Here is a 17,770-nt window from a genome sequence, read left to right as displayed (position 1 = left end):
TGACAGGCATCTACCCCATCAAATATTTAAGAATCTGCATATGGAAAAAGCATAGAAACTACTGATGAGTTGTTCTGATCTTTACTGCTGAAAGTCAAATGTTCATGTTTACCCCTTAAAAGTCATCACACCTAAGACATAAATTGATATGTTACAATAAATAACAGTTCTGATGGGGTGAAGGGAAGATCAAACACTAGACGTAACCCAAGGCTAGCTGAATAGCAAAGACTGAAGCCACTACTATGAGTTCTAGATCTGTGCTCATACATACAGCAACAACAACAACTGAGCAAACTGCATCTCTGTCATAACTGCTAGACTATTCCTGTCTCTCTTCTGTTACTGAAGTTAAGATGCTGATAGTGATCCTAACTCTAGTGCACTAGTCCGAGTAAAACATAAAGTCCACCTGCTCTCTTGGTGTGGGGTTGAATCCTCAATACTCAGCAACATTTGCCCCAAACTTATGCTAAAAGGAAGACTATCAACTCCCAAGTCACTGTGCTGCTATTAAACAGTATCTGAGGAATTATAAGAAGTCGTTTTGAAGGAGGCATCAGCCCAAATTGTAAGAAAATAAAAAAAAAAATAATGGCAGAAGAACATTTGAAGGGGAACAGCAGCAGTCAAAACTTAGTTTGGCACAGCCATAAATCACTCTGCTGGCATCTACCTAGCCCAGAAAGAGCACCCTCCCTGTCAAATGCTGTTTGCAGACAGACAGCAAACTGCCAGTATGGGGTGCAACTTACAGGGACCCACACCTGAGGCACGTATATGTGTCCTCATGGAGTGCCTTCTCACCTGCAAGTTGTAGGGAGCAGCAAGGTACACATACAGCAAGAGGGTAAACATACACCTCCAGGAAAGTAGCAAAGACATGCACATGCATATGTGTGAGCACCACTAGAACTGTGTTCTCGCTCCTTATAAACTGCATTACCCAAATGCCACAAAGTAACCAGGCTTTAAAAGTGAGACTGGTATACTAAGAAAGTCAGCGTTGCATCATTATTACAGTTTACAGCATTCCTTTAACTCTAAAGGAGTCATCATTTTAGCAGTAACACAAGTTGCTTCTAAACTTCAAATAATCAAGCATAAAGAGCAACTTTCTATAGAAGGCTCCCTGCCATAGCTTTTTATTTGCAAGTATTTTTATTTCCACCCAAATAGTCATGGACTGCAGACTGCATCAGCTTTGAGAATGTTATATTCTACAACATTTCAACAGTAATTTTTTTAAAAGGGAACATGAATCAACAGCAAAAAAGGTTTTGGTTCCTGGAAAAATAGATACAATAAATCAGTAGGAACAAGACAATGGGAAAAGAATATGGTAAAAATAACCCGTATATTAACCATGTATCAACACTTAGTGAAGTCAGTTTCCAAGACAACATCAACTCAAAATATTCCAGAACAAGGCCACAGCCTTAAAACATACAAAACATACAGTCTAATCACTAAGCCTAACAACAGAAGAAAAATATGACAGCTTCTCACCATTACAGAGACACAGATGGTTGGACAAAAGTTTTTGGGATAAATAATCCCAGTATCAGTTAAGTTTTATATTGCAGGTATTCTCACCTAGTGAATTGGGAAACACCTGAGCTGTCTGTATAATTTCCCTCAGAACCTACTTCACTCAAAATGGTTTAAAAGCAAGAAAACAGCTGTGTGCATTCTAAGCAGATCTGCTCCAAAAGCAACAGGCAGATCAACATGCATTGCTGAGCAGCATGTTCACTAGCCTCTCCCTTTTATCTCCTCCTCAGACTATGGGGAGTCATAGTCAAACGAACAAGACAGAAACTCAGTTGACTGTGCAACAGCCACAGCTAAAGCAAAGAGAGTAAGAGAAAATGAATAAAGCAGTAGACTGTTGTTAGCAGAGGGTTCAGAAAGGTATAAAGAAGGCAATAGCGCCAAAACATTATGCACAATAAAAACAGGGCTTTGATAGGGTACAGATATTAAAGACAGCTGTAGATTAGCACAGTTGGGTAGAGTCGGTACACCAAGACTAAGAGGAAGAATCACAGGCCAGAAAAGGGGAACCTTAGAGGGAGAAGAGCTCCCTACAAACCTCAGATGACTGAGCACTAACAGGCTATTCCTTACCATGATTACCCTCAAGAGGGTCCTGAGAAGCAAGTTTCTCCCTCCACACTGTAATCCCTACTGACAAAAAAGGGGAACTCCTTTCAGTTAAAGACCTCTTTCATTTCCCCACTGAAAAGGACTTCTTTCCCCAGGTAAGAGACTTCTTTTATTTCTCCACAAAAAGATCTCTAGAACAGCATGTTAGATTACCATGACTCCATTAATTAAAAACCAAACACAAAAAAGCAATATATTCTCAACATAAAGTATAACTTACTAGCATAATATGGTATAATGCTCCCTTGGTATCCCACACAGTGTTGCTAGCAAGCTAGAAATGGCAATGTTGTGTGCCTGAATTGACTTGCTTGCTCCAAAGCAGCATTCCCAATACTACTCGGACAATTTATCTTTTTACTGTTATGAATTGTAACCAAGCTATTAAATTGTCCAACATATCACTATCAAACGCAGCCATTTCAACAAGATGCACTACTCAGCCTTTCAAAGCAGCACATCACTGAATACAAATGACAAATAAGCAGCCCATTGTTCCTGTACAAGAATCCTCAATTACCTTTTGATTTAAGGAAAACTTAAAGCTATTCTCACTTTGAAAATAGTTCAAAAGAATCATCTTTTATAGGAATTGGCTACAATTGTTTTAATTGGAAGCTACTATGCTATTTAGAGCAGTTTGGTTTTGCTTTGTAAAATTTCTTCTATGAAAAACACCCTAAACAACGGCTTTGTTTAACAAAGGAATTTACAGCTCAGTGACTCAACCTGACAAACACATATACACACAAAACTGTATTTTCACAATTTGGAGAATCTGACACTTGGAAAAACTAGCTGGAAAGTGAGGTCTGTCTTTATGCACAACTACAAGTGACAGAGTAAGAGTTGTTGCTACTGTTTGCGGAAAACAGCAAACTTTGAGGCACATGGAAAAGAATTCTTTTAATGTATGTTTGTGAGAAGTGCAAACTGTTTATTCAGACACAAACTAATCAAAACATAGAAGGAGTGGGATGGTTACAGCCTGTACAAAAATGTAAGGAAGACACTAAACAGTAGTTCTATCAGCTTCCAGTTTTGACATTATGCTAGCTGATTTTGGACAAAAGGAGCCTTTTCCATCCTCACTGAGTAGAAAATGTACAGAAAGCTCCTGAAAAGTGATAAAAAGAACATGGAATATTTACAGAACAGAACCACAGAATGGTTTGGGTTGGAAGGGACCTTTAAAAGTCATCTAGTTCCAGCCCCCTGCCATGGGCAGGGACACCTTCCACTAGACCAGGTTTCTCAAAGCCCCATCCAGCCTGGCCTTCAATACTTCCAAGGATGGGGCAGCCACAACTTCTCTGGGCAACCTGTTCCAGTGCCTCACTATCCTCACTGTAAAAAACTTTCTTCGTTATAGCCAACATAAATGTACTCTTTTTCAGTTTAAAATCACTGCCCCTTGTCCTGTCACTACAGGCCCTGATAAAAGGTCTCTCTCCACCTTTTCTTATGAGCCTCATTTATATATTGAAAGACCACAATAAGACTCCCCAGAGTCTTCTCTTTCCCAGGCTTAAAAACAAGAGTAGTCGCTGTGTATATGCATGTGCATACCATTACATAACCTAACAGAAGCTGATACTTGAAAATGACTTCTGTAAAAAACAGTAAACTGACATAAGAATACTTCCAGAAATTGAACTCTTCAGGCACAGCTTATGGTTTCAGTTGTTTCACAATCTACTTTTTCTATCCTGACAAGAATCAGCCATTTTGGATAGTTTCTGCTGCAAAAGCAGGATAATTATTGCATATTTTAAATGAAACCACAGCATGATATATATACTGTGAGATAAATTTATGAATTCCATCACAAACATATGGAGCATATTTCCATCACAAACGGCAACTACAGACCTTTGTCAAGAGTCCTACTCTACAAAAGACAGAATAGAAAACACCCCAGGCTATAGTCTCTTTCCTACCTCCTACATGTGGCAAGAAATCCTGCTTTGCAAGAAGTGATGAAATCACTAACTGATAAAAGTCCCAAATGCCCATATCCATCAAAGCAAGAAAACAAGCAAAACATATCTCAGATGTTATTTTGCAATAAGATCTAAAATTTGTTCCACTGAAAGGATATCTTGCAGGACTGTCCTTCAAGGCATTGAGGAACCCTGTTTGTTGAGAACCTGTAGAAACAGAACCCAAAATTACCAGCTGAGTAAGAAATTGGACTACAGGCTGCTTTCAACATAGATAACACAAGTAATATATGAAGATAACCAAATAATCATAGATTTACTAACACGAATCTGAGAATATGTTGCTCAGCAGCAACAACATCAGAAAAAAACTTGGGTAAGTTATCAGGTTAACATCTGCAGGGTATTTTCTCAGTCATACCACAAACTGATAAACGCATACGTTCCCATGAACAAGATTTCTGATTATCCCTGTTCTTTTCAGGCCTAGATTATAAATTACTTTTATATTTTGAAATACTATTTTTCAAAGTGCTTTTTTGACTTGTAAAATTTATTCTATAAACCCAGATTGTCAGCGTTCCCACCTCTGTTCTGGGAGCAGACAAATTCCATAAACTATAGTCCTGCTCCTACTCCACCTGCACAGGTTTTTCTAGTAAGTGCTTGCTGCCTCTGGGCAAGTAAGAGAAAAGAGTAGCTGAAAAAAAGCTCAAGAGCAGCATGATCTAGTGAGCTAGAGATGTAGAAGCATCTAGGAAGATGGATTCCACAACCATGAGATATTAATCAAAAAGAATAATTTGACAATTTGCCGATTGCAACAAGTTACTTTGCAGAAACTGACTCAATGTGATACAGCTACAGCCACATAGTTTGCATTTTACTGTATAACTTAGATGATTTAAATGCATCAGGCCAAAAGTCTTTCCCTCAACAAAAAGCTTCCTCTTAGCTAAATTCACCTGAAGATTTGTATGAAGAGAGAAGACTCTTGTCTTTAAAACAAAAAAAGGAAAACACGTATGTGTGTGTGTACACACATATATATTCTCTAGCCCTGCATGGTCAATTTTACTGTTTGACATTAAGAAGTGAAAGTTACTTACCTTGTATTTCTGAGCCTTTTCAGACTCTCATAACTGATTCTTAGCCTCAAAGCACAAGACTAATGGAACTTCCCCTACCTTCTTACAATTTTTTAAGATTCTTAATGGCAATGGCAGCAGGTAGGTGTGATTTCTATTCCCTACTGCTTGTCACACTCCTCCAAGCAGTTCCCAATACATCAAAAGGGGGTGGCTCCTCACTGCAACAGTTGAAATACTGATGCTTCAAACAGAGCTGTGTGACTGTGAAGACAGACACCACTATTGAAAACGTCTTAAGCTTGGGGAGATGGAATAAAATCTTGCAAGACAATACCTTTAAACTATCCGATTTATATATTCGTTTTATTATCTTCAATAACAATACGTACACATATTTTTAATCCTGGAAAGGGAAGATGTCCAACGAATGCCTCAGGTGAACACACAAAACAAAAAGATGTATCCCCCATCTTGTCACCACTTAGGCCCAACAAAAATTATAAAAAAGCCAGGTTGCAAGATGTATTAAAACCAGATTTCCTATGTAATCAAAAAGGTCACAGAAGGAACTTCCCTATTAGGGAATGAACCAAGCAGATTTATTTTTTTATTTTTTTATTTTTTGTATTTTAACATCAGTACCTACAAGTTGCTATAAATATCCCTCAGTCCCTTCCTAAATGACTTTTGTCAGAAGACAAGTGTTACTAAAGGTAATCCTGCTGAGATTGTCTTCAGAAAAGCTAAAAACAAGATTTCATTAAGCCTGCAGGATTTCCTCTAGAACCAAGAATTTTGCCAGGACTTATGCATATACATATGGATGACTCTGAAATAGCAGTAAGATTATAGTCCCAGGATTTAAAACTGAGACTTTATTCAGACACGCTAACAGAAAGCAGTCTATGCCAAGCGCAAAGGTTCAGGTTAAAGAACTGAGAATCCTGCTTACTGGTTAGCATCAGCTGAAGAACTGCCTGGCTGGAAAACAGAACAAAAATGCTTGAGTGGTAATTACTAGAAAGGTAGATACGAGGACTTCTAGAAATATGGTAGGCACAGAGAGACTGGAGTGATCAATATAATAAGAAAACCTTACATGTAAAGAATTCTTTTTTTGGATATAGTCAAGATTATAGAAGACAAATTTGAAAGCCAGGCTTGAAGCTCAAATGTAGTAAATAAACATTGAGGAACTAATCACAATTCATACCTGCTCCCATTGCCTTTGAGGACCAACCTCATAGTTGGTCTATAGAACTAAAGAGGTTTCTCCTGTCTCATCCAAGGTAGATAAACCTTCACAGCAAGAATATTTTACAGCTGACAGACAATTCAGCATTTAACATTTACTATACCTTATCTGTAACACATACATAATGCTGAAGTGCTTCTCAACCACACAGAGGCACAATTAATTTCTCGTCTAATTCATACTTAGAAGTAGGTATGGACACTGTAAAGTTAAAATCCACTGGATAAATGCACTTGACATACAGAACACAAAATCCTGGCATAATATTGGTAATTCATATGCTGAAAGCTAAGGAAAAAAGAACTGTAGTCTTTGTGAAATAAAGGTAGGTTAGCTTCAAAAGTAGCTTTACACTGTCAGACTGATAATGTTTTCAACTACTGAATTCTAGCAAAGTAAGATGACAGAAGAAACCCCCATGCTTCCTTCTTCAATGTAAAAGGTATGTATATATATACTCAAGTATGCCCAAATAAATGTCAAGAATTTCAGTATTAATGGAAAGTGTTCTCTTTCCAAAAATTACTTTTCCCTTTTTAAACAATATGTACATTTTATCTCTGCTCTTTCAACTGGTATTAGAAATGCTTTATCTGTCAGTGAGAACAACTTGTTCCAGACTCCCTAAGAATTAGGCGCCCGTACTTCTAGCCTAAGTGCTATGTCTCTGAGCTATAGGAGAACCACTCAGTGCTTTGTATCCTCCTTTTGTGAAGCACAAATAAAAGCAGGAGTTCTACTTTTTAAAATACAAATTTCCTCTGCACAGTGTAAGCAGTGTAGGGAATTGAGCATTATCCAGCTTATTTTTCAGAAAAACATTTTCTAAACATTGCCGTTATCAAGTTTGCGTTACAAATGTGCTGTAAGCTGAAATTATTACTTCTATCAGGTTTCCATTATAATACAGAACACAAAGAAATAAAAAGATCACATTTCCAAAATGATTCAAGAAATACTCTTCAAAGCAATATCCTGTGTAATTAGTGAAAAGACAGAACACTTAAGCTTCCTAGAGATAGAATTAAGAGACCCCCACAATATACAAAAGGTCTTCAAAGAAAAGTCTTATAATCTCCACCAGAAATTAGATCATTGTCATCATATAGCAGGTAACAAAGTTGTTAGACCTGTGGAAAAAATTAGACAGTACCCACAAGAGTCTTGACCTCAAATCCAAAACAGAATACAAATAAAAATCAATCTTAAACTTATGAATATTCATCTTCCTATAGCTTATTCATTCCATTATGAATTTGTTGTTCTCAGAATGTCTATGCAAATGAAAGTAACTTGTGTTGAAAATAGGGTAGAGAAAGATGTAAAACTAAACAGCAAACAACAAAATGTGTAAAATAGCTCCAATCTATTTTCTAGTAATTTCCATGTTTGTTCTGATGGCAAGTGACGCATGCTTACATTTTAAAAAGCATGTAAAAATTCTTTGAGAAAATAATACTGTCTGTATCCTTAGACATACACTATGTGTGCTGCTTTTCCATTTAGTCACCCATAAAAGGACAAAAAAAATTAAGAAAATTAACACTATATTAAGATACAGCCAGTGCCAGATCAATGACTACTATGACCAGGGTCTGCTACAGACCGGAAATGGGATTTACTGGGGATTGTGAAGCTTCAGAGAAAAGGCAAATAAATAAATAAATAAATAAACCCTGAATGATCAAAAGATTAACTTAAAAATAAAAAACTCAAGCAAATGGCTACATACGTAATCTGATTTCACCAGCATACTTACGAAGGATGACGTGGGTGATAACGAATGCAAATATAAAGACTGTCAGAAAGGACAGAGATAAAATAAACATATAAAAAAATCTGTAGTTTCTTTTCCCCACACAGTTGCCTACCCAGGGACAGTGGTGATCAAACCGTTCTGAAATGAGAGGCAGAAGAAAAAAAAAAAATGGAAAACGATTAATAAAATGCTCTTTACTTGGAAAAACCTTTCTGAATACTATATTAAAACTCATGACTTAAATGGCATTTGCAAATTAGCCACAGAGAAATTCTTATTTAGAAAGGAAAAAAATAGAAAAAGAATAAAAAAAGAAGTATTTTAAGGAAAACCTCACAGCTTTCAAAGAAATCAAAGCATGGCTGAGGTAAGCTCCTCTTAAACTAACAACATTATTGTGATAAATTGTGCAGACAAATAAGCAGGTATTTATCCACTGTCATATTGAGCAGTCCAACTACACTGTATTTTATATTTTCAAAATAGGTTCGGTTTTTCTTCTTCCAGTGACTCTTCTACTCAAAACTGGAGGTTTTGATGTTGATTTATTTATATCTGTCATGATCACACTTCTGACTTATGTCTACTATCATCTCATCCATCCATTATAGTATATGAAATATTTATACCCTCCCACTTTAGTTTATTGCTTCACTCAAAATACTGTCATTCCAGACCACCTAATTTTCCTCTTAAGATTTGACACTGCCACACAGAACTATTATAAATAGCAAAATAATTCACATAAACTATTTATTTATCAAATGATAAAATTCAGGCAATTTTACAATTTGCTTATGCTTTTTTTGGGTTTGGGGTTGGTTATTTCCTTAAATAATCTATTCAGTCTTGCAGGAATTTTCTGTAAACCACATGGTATAAGAAATGGTAGACGTCACCTGAATGCTCTGTTACCCTTTGTGCTATAGCCTCCCACTTTTTAGTAAATCAAACCCTTTCCTTTTATTTGCCTGAGAGATTAACTTGTTCATGAGACAGGAAAAGGTCAGGGTAGGTCAGAAATGAGTGTTCCCAAAACAGGGGAAATGCCCAAGTGCTGGAAAGCAGCAGAGGGAACAGTTCACTCTGCTTCTCCCCAGGCAGTCTCGACTCCCCCTCCCCATCCATCCCAGTATGCTGGGAAATGGAAACAAACAGGCATTTCCTAACTTTGAATTGGAGAGATTACACTGACAGAACAACAGAATTTTGAATTTTTCAATCAAATCCAAGATCATCAGACAAGCAGATGCTCTCATGCTGACTCACTCTCTGATCCTTGTCCAAATCCTGTTTTGTTTTCTTGACTTTTATGCCTCCATTGATGTATGATATCAAACTATATGCAAATCCACAGTAAAGGCAAGCTATAAATTTGAAGTCCTTAAGCCCTATGTTTAAATGGCACATCTGTCCATGCACAGCAGTTTATTTTAGCTGTGGTTTTAGGTTAAAGACCTACATCACAGCTTTTCCTTGAAGGATGTATTTAGTATTATCTTAATTTAAAAAAGTCAAAACAACATGCACAACAGATTTCTGAGTTCACCAGACTTTCAGGGGGCTTTAAAGTGGCTTTGCGTGACAGCTGTTTGGACCACATGTTTCTGCCCTAAATCTGTTTCAAATTCCAGTGGGGGTATAGAAGGTGAAGTTACTGAACTTTCTTAGGATAAGGCTTCAGAAATACATTGATTCAATGAGTACTGCTAAGAATACCAAGAACTAAACACTCTGCTATTTAAAAGGCCAGGCAATACTACCTTTATTCAGTGCAATACAGTTGTATTCCAAAAATAAGTTGACATCACATTTGAACAATGCTTATTTTTAGATTTATGCTTCTGAATGAGTTCTTATGTTCTGATAAACACTACACTTTATTTAATGGGAACCTAATACAACATATGAGTGAATAATGACACCAAGAAAAATACCGTTAGAGAGCCTTTTAAAGAGCATAATTCTAAATTACTGCTTCAGAAAAAAAAATTATGACATGGCTTTGGATGATAAACTCTGTATATACACATTCATGCTATTCTATGCTGACACTGTGAGAATCAACAAGTTATACTGACATAAAGCTCAGTCTCTAGCCATACCTAGATGTCCAGATACCTTAGACATCTATTTGATGGATTCAGATAAATGTAAACAGAAAAATGCACACATACACACAAACCCCTGTCTATAAACATACGTACTTTGATATATACATATATATTCCTTTCTAAAGGTTGACTTTATAATCTTAACCTACTTGACATCCCTCTCCAATTTCTGCCTTCTAAATTCTGTGGTGAACTGAAAGGCTATCATTTCTCAATATATACCTTGCCAATCATTGTGAAGCTAAGAAGCTACCTAAGATGCTTGTAAAGCAGAAACGGACAGAAAAGGCTGAATATGAAATACACTGCTGCAGTGTTAAATCTGAATCAACTCTAATGAAAAAGAAGTATTAAAGGGTTTGAATGGTTGTTGCGAATTAATAAACTTGGACTCAGTTTTCTCAGTCATAAAATAGAAAGGGATGTGATATTTATGTTATATGACTCAAAAGCATAAAGAGCAAGAGATTAATCTACTCTGAAGAGCATAAATATGTAAATGCAAGTTAAAGATAACAGCCTTACAGCCTGTGACCTGCTCTGCTTGTTAAAACAAGAGAAAACAGCCAATCCTGGCAAAATGAACAGACAACTAAGCAGAAACTTCTAATGCTGTTAAGAAATACAAACTCTCTTAAATCTAGAGCTGTTCCTTCTTTCTTACAATAGACATGGCTTAGTAAGTCTTAATGAACAAATAATACATTAACTTAAAGTTCACCTCCAGCACTCCAGATGCCTGCAAACTGAACCACCAATGGTTTGAAAAAGTAAGCTCTGCCTGACATCCCTACTCAGCTTGGACAACGCTGGCAGCAAAATTAAAATTTACCTTCACTGAGAAATGAAAAACCTCTGATGAGGAGAAAGCCTGGCAATTACAGCCCTCCAAAATTTAAAATGCAGAGCAAATAGAAATGTAGCTCATTGTTATGAAGAACAAGACTGTTACAAGGTGATGACTGCAGTTCTGGTTTAAATTCACAGGGTATAGTTAATGTATTGATGAAATTAATCATACATTCATGACAAAGTTGATGTAAAAATATTTGAGGCAAATGAAGAGAATCAAAACATTGGTAATACAAACTATTGATAATAAAAAGTGAATTAGAACTCTCAATCAGGCAGGAAGCAAGCTGCGAGGGCTGAAATGCTTGCCTATGGAAGCATCCCATGGATAGAAAAGTAGCAATAGACCATCTCCTGCGCTCAATTTTTAGCAAAAACAGCAACAAGGTATTTGTATTGCTAATGTATTTGCCTTCAGGATGTGGTATGACATGACAGCTATACCTATGTAATTGAGAACTACAGCTAAAATGATGGCGCAGCTTCTCCCCTTTTTAGCAGTCCTGTGAACCAGTCTCTTGCTTCTGTGTTCCTGGCTCTGCATCTTAACACCAAGCCTGGTGTTCATTTTACCCTGTGGGGAGCTGGTTGACAGAGCCAGATGAACTTAAAACTATGGTTAATTTTCTGCTGCCTAGCTCCCCGACTAGCTCATCACAGTATCAAACACCAAGGCAGGCCCAAGCGAAGCGGTGAGAACACACTGCCAGAAAAGAGGTGAAATGATCCTTTCAGACACAGTTAAGTGTTAATTAGCTTAGCTGTAACACCAACTTTACTACAGGTTAACGCTTATCAGGACTGCAGGAAAAATCCAGTTTTGATTACTTTTTCAGGGTCTCAGAACAAAAGCTGAAGCATACAAAAAGAACATGTACGAACAGTTTATAAAGTGAAGTACCAACGAAAGCAGGAGGTGGGTAAACGGAGACTAAAAATGCTGTTTGTAATGACCACAGAAAACCAAAGAGGTAAGAAACCTCAAGAGCTGTTAGTAAACCTACACCAGTGACTTTGTTTGACTAGTCTTTCCCGAGTGATCAGCAACTTCAAATTTGGGTAATAACTCCTGAGGATAGCCAGTAGCCCCATAACCAAATCCAAAGGGTGAGGCTTTAGCAGACAACTGAGCCAATCCAAAAACTTAGTAGCAGTGAAAGAGACGAAGACATGCTGCCTTCCCTGCCACTTCATCCCACTTCCTTCTTTAACTGTCTAAGCTGCTGATGAATCAGTCAGCTCAGTTTTCTGAACTAGCAGGAAAAAAAAGAACATTTTTATTCCTTGCTTAGTGAGAAAACCTGACATACCCATGGCTTTGTGTTACTAAGGGTTGTGTGAATAGGAACAAAGCAGAGAATCACAGAGGTGGGGAAAAAAAAGAGGATGAAGTTCAAGCAGCAAACTGTCAATATGACTCACTGGTCTCATTAACACTTACCTAATAATATATGCTAAGTAGATGACAGAACAGCATACCAGTTACATCATACCTTAGACGTTTCTCAGTTTTTACCTTCCCAAAAATACATACATTTGAAAAATTAAGAAACATTAACTGCTGGATAGCTCAGATTAAAAGAGAACATTTCCCATTTTAATAAGCCAAGTTCTTGTATATGGAGCGTTTATAGTATTTGCTTCAGAAGCCAAACCAAAGCATGTTCCTTTTTGTCCAGAATGAAAGAGTCAAATCTCTACTTTTCCACAGCACAGCATGTAGACTCTTAAATCCTTAAATGTTCAGCTTCCATTTTTTCAATCACTACGCTTCAGGAAACCACAGACAAAATGACCCCAATGCTTCCTTTACTCTTTCAAAACATTTAGCAAAAGCTTTATAATTTACAACGAACAAAAAAGCATTTTTACATGGAACATTTTTAGGCCAGCCTGGCTCTTCAGCTTACAGCTTTTCCCACCTGTTCACACTGTGATCTCAGAAACATTTGTTATTATTTATGAACTGCTTTCTTCTTCCTTTGCTCCACTGGATCACTGCACACCAACGTACATTTTACTAAAGCATAATGTCAATGCAGGTCTCAAAGACAGAAAGTGTATTGGTGCAAAAATATCTAGGTCAAACTACTTGCAGACTCCAATGAGCACAGGTTAGAACTGACTTGCTGATTTTTCCATCCCACTGAAGTAAAGCATTGTAGGGTAAAGAAAGACACAAACCTAAGGCATTCACCAAATGCTACCACCTTTACTGAGCACATGCAAACATGCATCCCAGGACTGAAAAGAGTGAAGAGCCTGCTATTCGAATCTTGTGTCAGTCAAAAGAAAAATCACATTACAGCTCAAACAACTGGTCCAGCATTACTCAAAATTACTTCTGATAGCAGCAGTACAACATAGGACTACAGAGTCCATTGTCGTGGATGCACACTGAACAATTATGTAGAGATACCGACACATCTGCATGGATTTGTAATGATGACAAATACAGCTTTTTGTAGGACTATGATGTCATGATATGATCACATCTATTCAGGCTTCTTGATCTGACATTTTGTATGACAAATGGCACTTTCAGAATCTGGGTGCTCTTAAAATGTTTAGGCAAACAAATGAGGTTTTTAAAGTTCATATAAGGAACATGTTTTATTACAAAAAAATATTTCTTTTCTTCTAAGATACAGCAGTCCAATCCAATAGCCTGCTGAGTCATGCACACATGCACAAAAGCCAATATAACTATAGCATTAAATCCCTTACAGTCACTTCAGAATATCTAATAATTTAGCTTAATTAGTAAAAAATCTTGTATCTGATATTCAAGGCAAACTTCATAAAACCTATCCTTAGCTGAGATGTTCAGTTCCACTACTTAAGTCATCACTCCTCAGAAATTTATGTATTTAATCATATTTAAAAAAGCCACTGATGAGACTTTCCATCAATTGCCAACAGCAGTCAAATACATGGATCAATTTAACTTAGACATTCACCTGTGTGACAGTCATTCCCCTAAAAATGCCTTTGCTGCTACTTTTGTGGAGTGCAATTGGAGTAGGAACTTACATGAAAAAGAGGCAGAGTAACAAAAGACTGATTGCAAGTTACATTTATATGCATGCTGATGTTATTTTAGAACATCTGCTATAGACAATGCACAATGGATCCTTTAAATTGCCACACTTCAGTACTTGTGTACTCTGATCCCAAATCAAAACACCCAAAGAAAACCAAATTGTACAAAAAGAGCTTTCTAGCCTCAAATTCACTTTTGAGAAATACCAAAGGTTTACTCCAGATTACATTCTGGTCACTACAATAATCTACAAGGTGATGTAAACTGAAATAGAGATGTAACATTGGGAAAGATGGGCCTGTATTACTGAAATGAATTAATAGTGTATATGGATATCTACAACAAAAGGTCAATCAGAAACACAAACACAAGGGCTACTCAACAAATATTTCACTCTTAAAATCATTTAAATACTGCCCCAGACAGCTCAAATATTTGGGTGGGGTTTATTTAAGCAAATCAGCTGCAATGTCAGCTTTTCCCATGTTCATCAGCTTAAATAGTAGCAGGCTAATGTTAATCACAAAAAGAAAATAAACATGCTTAATTTTTGAAATAAAAATAGCAATTGATTTATTAGGAGAAAATCCATCCATTGCCCTAGGATAGCTCACAGTAATTAAACTATATTGTCACATAGCCCACTTCACTGCTATCTCCAATAATAAATGTCGACTAATTCACAACAAATCCCTGTGCATGCACATTAATGGTGACATGTTCAAAGGCAGCAGCAGCAGTTCAGAATGACTGTTCTTTGATAGGTACAAAGAGTGCACAGCAAAGGACCTCACTGCTTAACAATCTCTAGTTAAATACCTATTCTTGTCAATACTTTCACACACTGGGAACCAAATAAGTGCCAGACACACAGCCAACCATGGAGGAAGAGAGTTAAAAATCCCAACTTGTCTCTAGGGAACGCATAGTATCCTTACCAGGTATCAGCATCCACAAAATTTATGGACTTGTTCCTCTCTTTTCTACATGAAAGCACAGTGTTTTATTCACACTTCTGTATCTGCCTTTGAATTCCTAACCCTCTTTCAAATTGGTATTGCACCAAATATATAAGTATTTTTTGTCTTAGGTTCCTAATTTTTCTTGGTAACTACTGTCTGACATCTGTGGCTTACAACATTATTTACATAGTTGGGTATTATGATCATCTCAGCTTTTTTTTTTTTAATATGCAGACCAGTATATAAAAGCTGCAGTCTCTCTATGAAGTAATCTATTATACTATTGTATTTTTTTAAGAGACTTTCTACCATATTTACCACTGGTTTGGCTTAGACTTAAAAACTCTGACAAACATGGCATGCTCCCTGAATTTCTAACATACAGTATACAGATGGCACAATCATAAACAAATATGACTTCTGTGATGCTGCATACTCCATTCAGCAGCATCTTGGGTGCCCAAAAAGGTAGCACAAACAGAAAGAGCCGAAGCCATTTCTCACATGTAAAAACTTGGAAAAAATACACAAAAGAAGAAGAAAAAAAGGACATAGCAGCCAACTTTGTGTTTTTAACTCTTCAGCTACAGAGTCACTTCTGCACATCCAGAACCAAGGTTTAACAGGTTCAAAAATCAGGCCCCAAAATTAAGTGAAAATTATATTCTCCTCATTGCTGGAAATGTAAGGAAAGAAGGCAAAGGTCATGAAAAAGAACTGAAAACAAGAGGGGAGATAATAAGGTAATGAAAGAAGAGTGCTAGCATATTGTATTTTCAAAACAATAAATTAATGTAGTCCAGTCAATACCAAAACCAAAAGACAATACCTACAGTTGCCTGGTAGAAGTGCTTTACAGAAGCAGTGATTTAATCAGAAAAGAGGTGTCTATTGGCTTCCAATATAGACTATTTTCTGTAAAAAATTTTGCCAAAAACTTGACACTTGGTCTCATGTTTGGGATCGATAGAAAAGCAACCAGACTTACAAGTGAAAGGAATCCTATCTCCTACAGAAACAAAAAATGTATGGCATGTGTGCCTCAGCACTATTGGCATTATGGTTCCCCATCTAAAGAAGTTTGTATTAGGTACAATTAGGTACAAAGAAGGCCAACTAGAATCTATCAAGGGTTATTAAAAAAAAAGGGGATGTTCCCTCAGGGTTCAAGAAGGCATATGCTGTAAATAAGAATACTCAATGGAAAGCATCCTCGAGTGCTTGCCCTCTTCTCCTATTCTTCACCAGGTATCCTCTCTGGCCATGGTGGGAAATGGGCTACTACACAAACTGAAACGTTGGTCTAACTTAATATGACATTCTCATGTTCATTGGTGATCCAGAAAAGTCAAACTAAACATTTAAAGGTTGTGATAGACAACTTCAAAAATTTGGAAAAAAGTCATGTGTTGAAAGAAACATAGTGGAACTGGAGAAGAGAAGCTACTTTCATCCATCAGTCACACACAAACTTATGACATACAGATTATGAAAGAAATAAAATGGCCATATTGTTTTAGATTATTATAAATGGATCTTTTCTTCCATCTGGACTTCTGCCTCAGTCTGTACCAGTTACTTCACTTGATAAGCAAAACTGTGGCATGTGAATACCAGGAATACTTTAGACAGATTATTGGACTAAGCTGATTTACTGCTTGTTAATTATTATTCACTGTTTCTCATTAGTCATTTGGTACTATATTTAAACAGATTGCTTGGAAATAGTCAGATAGAATCATAGAATAGTTAGGGTTGGAAAGGACCTTAAGATCATCAAGTTCCACCCCCCCTGCCATGGGCAGGGACACCTCTCACTAAACCATATCACCCAAGGCCTCGTCCAACATGGTCTTGAACACTGCCAGGGATGGAGCATTCACAACCTCCCTGGGCAACCCATTCCAGTGCCTCACCACCCTAACAGGAAAGAATTTCCTCCTTATATCCAATCTAAACTTCCCCTGTTTAAGTTTTAACCCGTTACCCCTTGTCCTATCACTACAGTCCCTAATGAAGAGTCCCTCCCCATTAGGGAGATGATTTTATTATAGAAATTAAACTAAAAAAGACAAAAGTTATTTATTAAAACCAACCAAACAACCAAACAACCAACAAGGAAATTACAGCATTAGTGTTGAAATGACCATAAATAGATAAATACATTTTTAAAGTAATTTGGTCATTTCAGAACCAAAGCCAACCAATGGCTTCTTACTAGCATCACACAGTGCAATCAAAACCTCTTTTTAAAACCCTGCAATAACTAGCCTGAGCTCAGAATTTGTCTGCTGTTGTTATTCTTTTCTTTATCTCTTGTGTTTATGTGTACATTATTTTAAATTCAATTATAATCTTCAAGCAACATAATGGTACACAGAAGAACTCTGAAGGGCTAATTTCCAACTGCCAATCACTAAGGCAGTTAAAAGAAAGCATGTCAAGAATACACCCAAAGTATCTCAGTGTCTCAGGGAACACTTACTTGATCAAAGATGCAACAAATGCAAAAAAATGCAACAAACTGAATTTTTATAAAAATCTAGAATTTTTTTGGGATACTATTATGAACACATTGTAAA

The 17,770-nt window shown here is 36.8% G+C and overlaps 1 protein-coding gene across 6 annotated transcripts in view; it reads right to left on the bottom strand.

Moving 5' to 3' along the window:
• Positions 1-17,770, bottom strand: part of ZDHHC14 (zinc finger DHHC-type palmitoyltransferase 14) — a 124,481-nt gene that overhangs the window by 14,205 nt on the left and 92,506 nt on the right. For 5 of the 6 annotated variants that reach the window (XM_061471645.1, XM_061471640.1, XM_061471642.1 and 2 more), the window contains exons 4-5: positions 8,218-8,355; positions 4,271-4,319 (exon numbers count right to left, since the gene is read on the bottom strand). In XM_061471645.1, coding sequence (XP_061327629.1) covers positions 4,271-4,319; positions 8,218-8,355 — 187 coding nt within the window. The remainder of the gene's footprint in view (positions 1-4,270; positions 4,320-8,217; positions 8,356-17,770) is intronic. The other variant, XM_061471644.1, reaches the window with a different exon arrangement.

This window comes from Pezoporus flaviventris, unplaced genomic scaffold, assembly GCF_033815535.1.
Source record: "Pezoporus flaviventris isolate CSIRO_AGI_PZ_B2104156 unplaced genomic scaffold, CSIRO_AGI_Pfla_v1 ptg000066l, whole genome shotgun sequence".
NCBI lineage: Eukaryota > Metazoa > Chordata > Aves > Psittaciformes > Psittacidae > Pezoporus > Pezoporus flaviventris.
The sequence above is the reverse complement of the archived record's forward strand: the minus strand, read 5'-3'. Positions and strand labels throughout refer to the sequence as shown.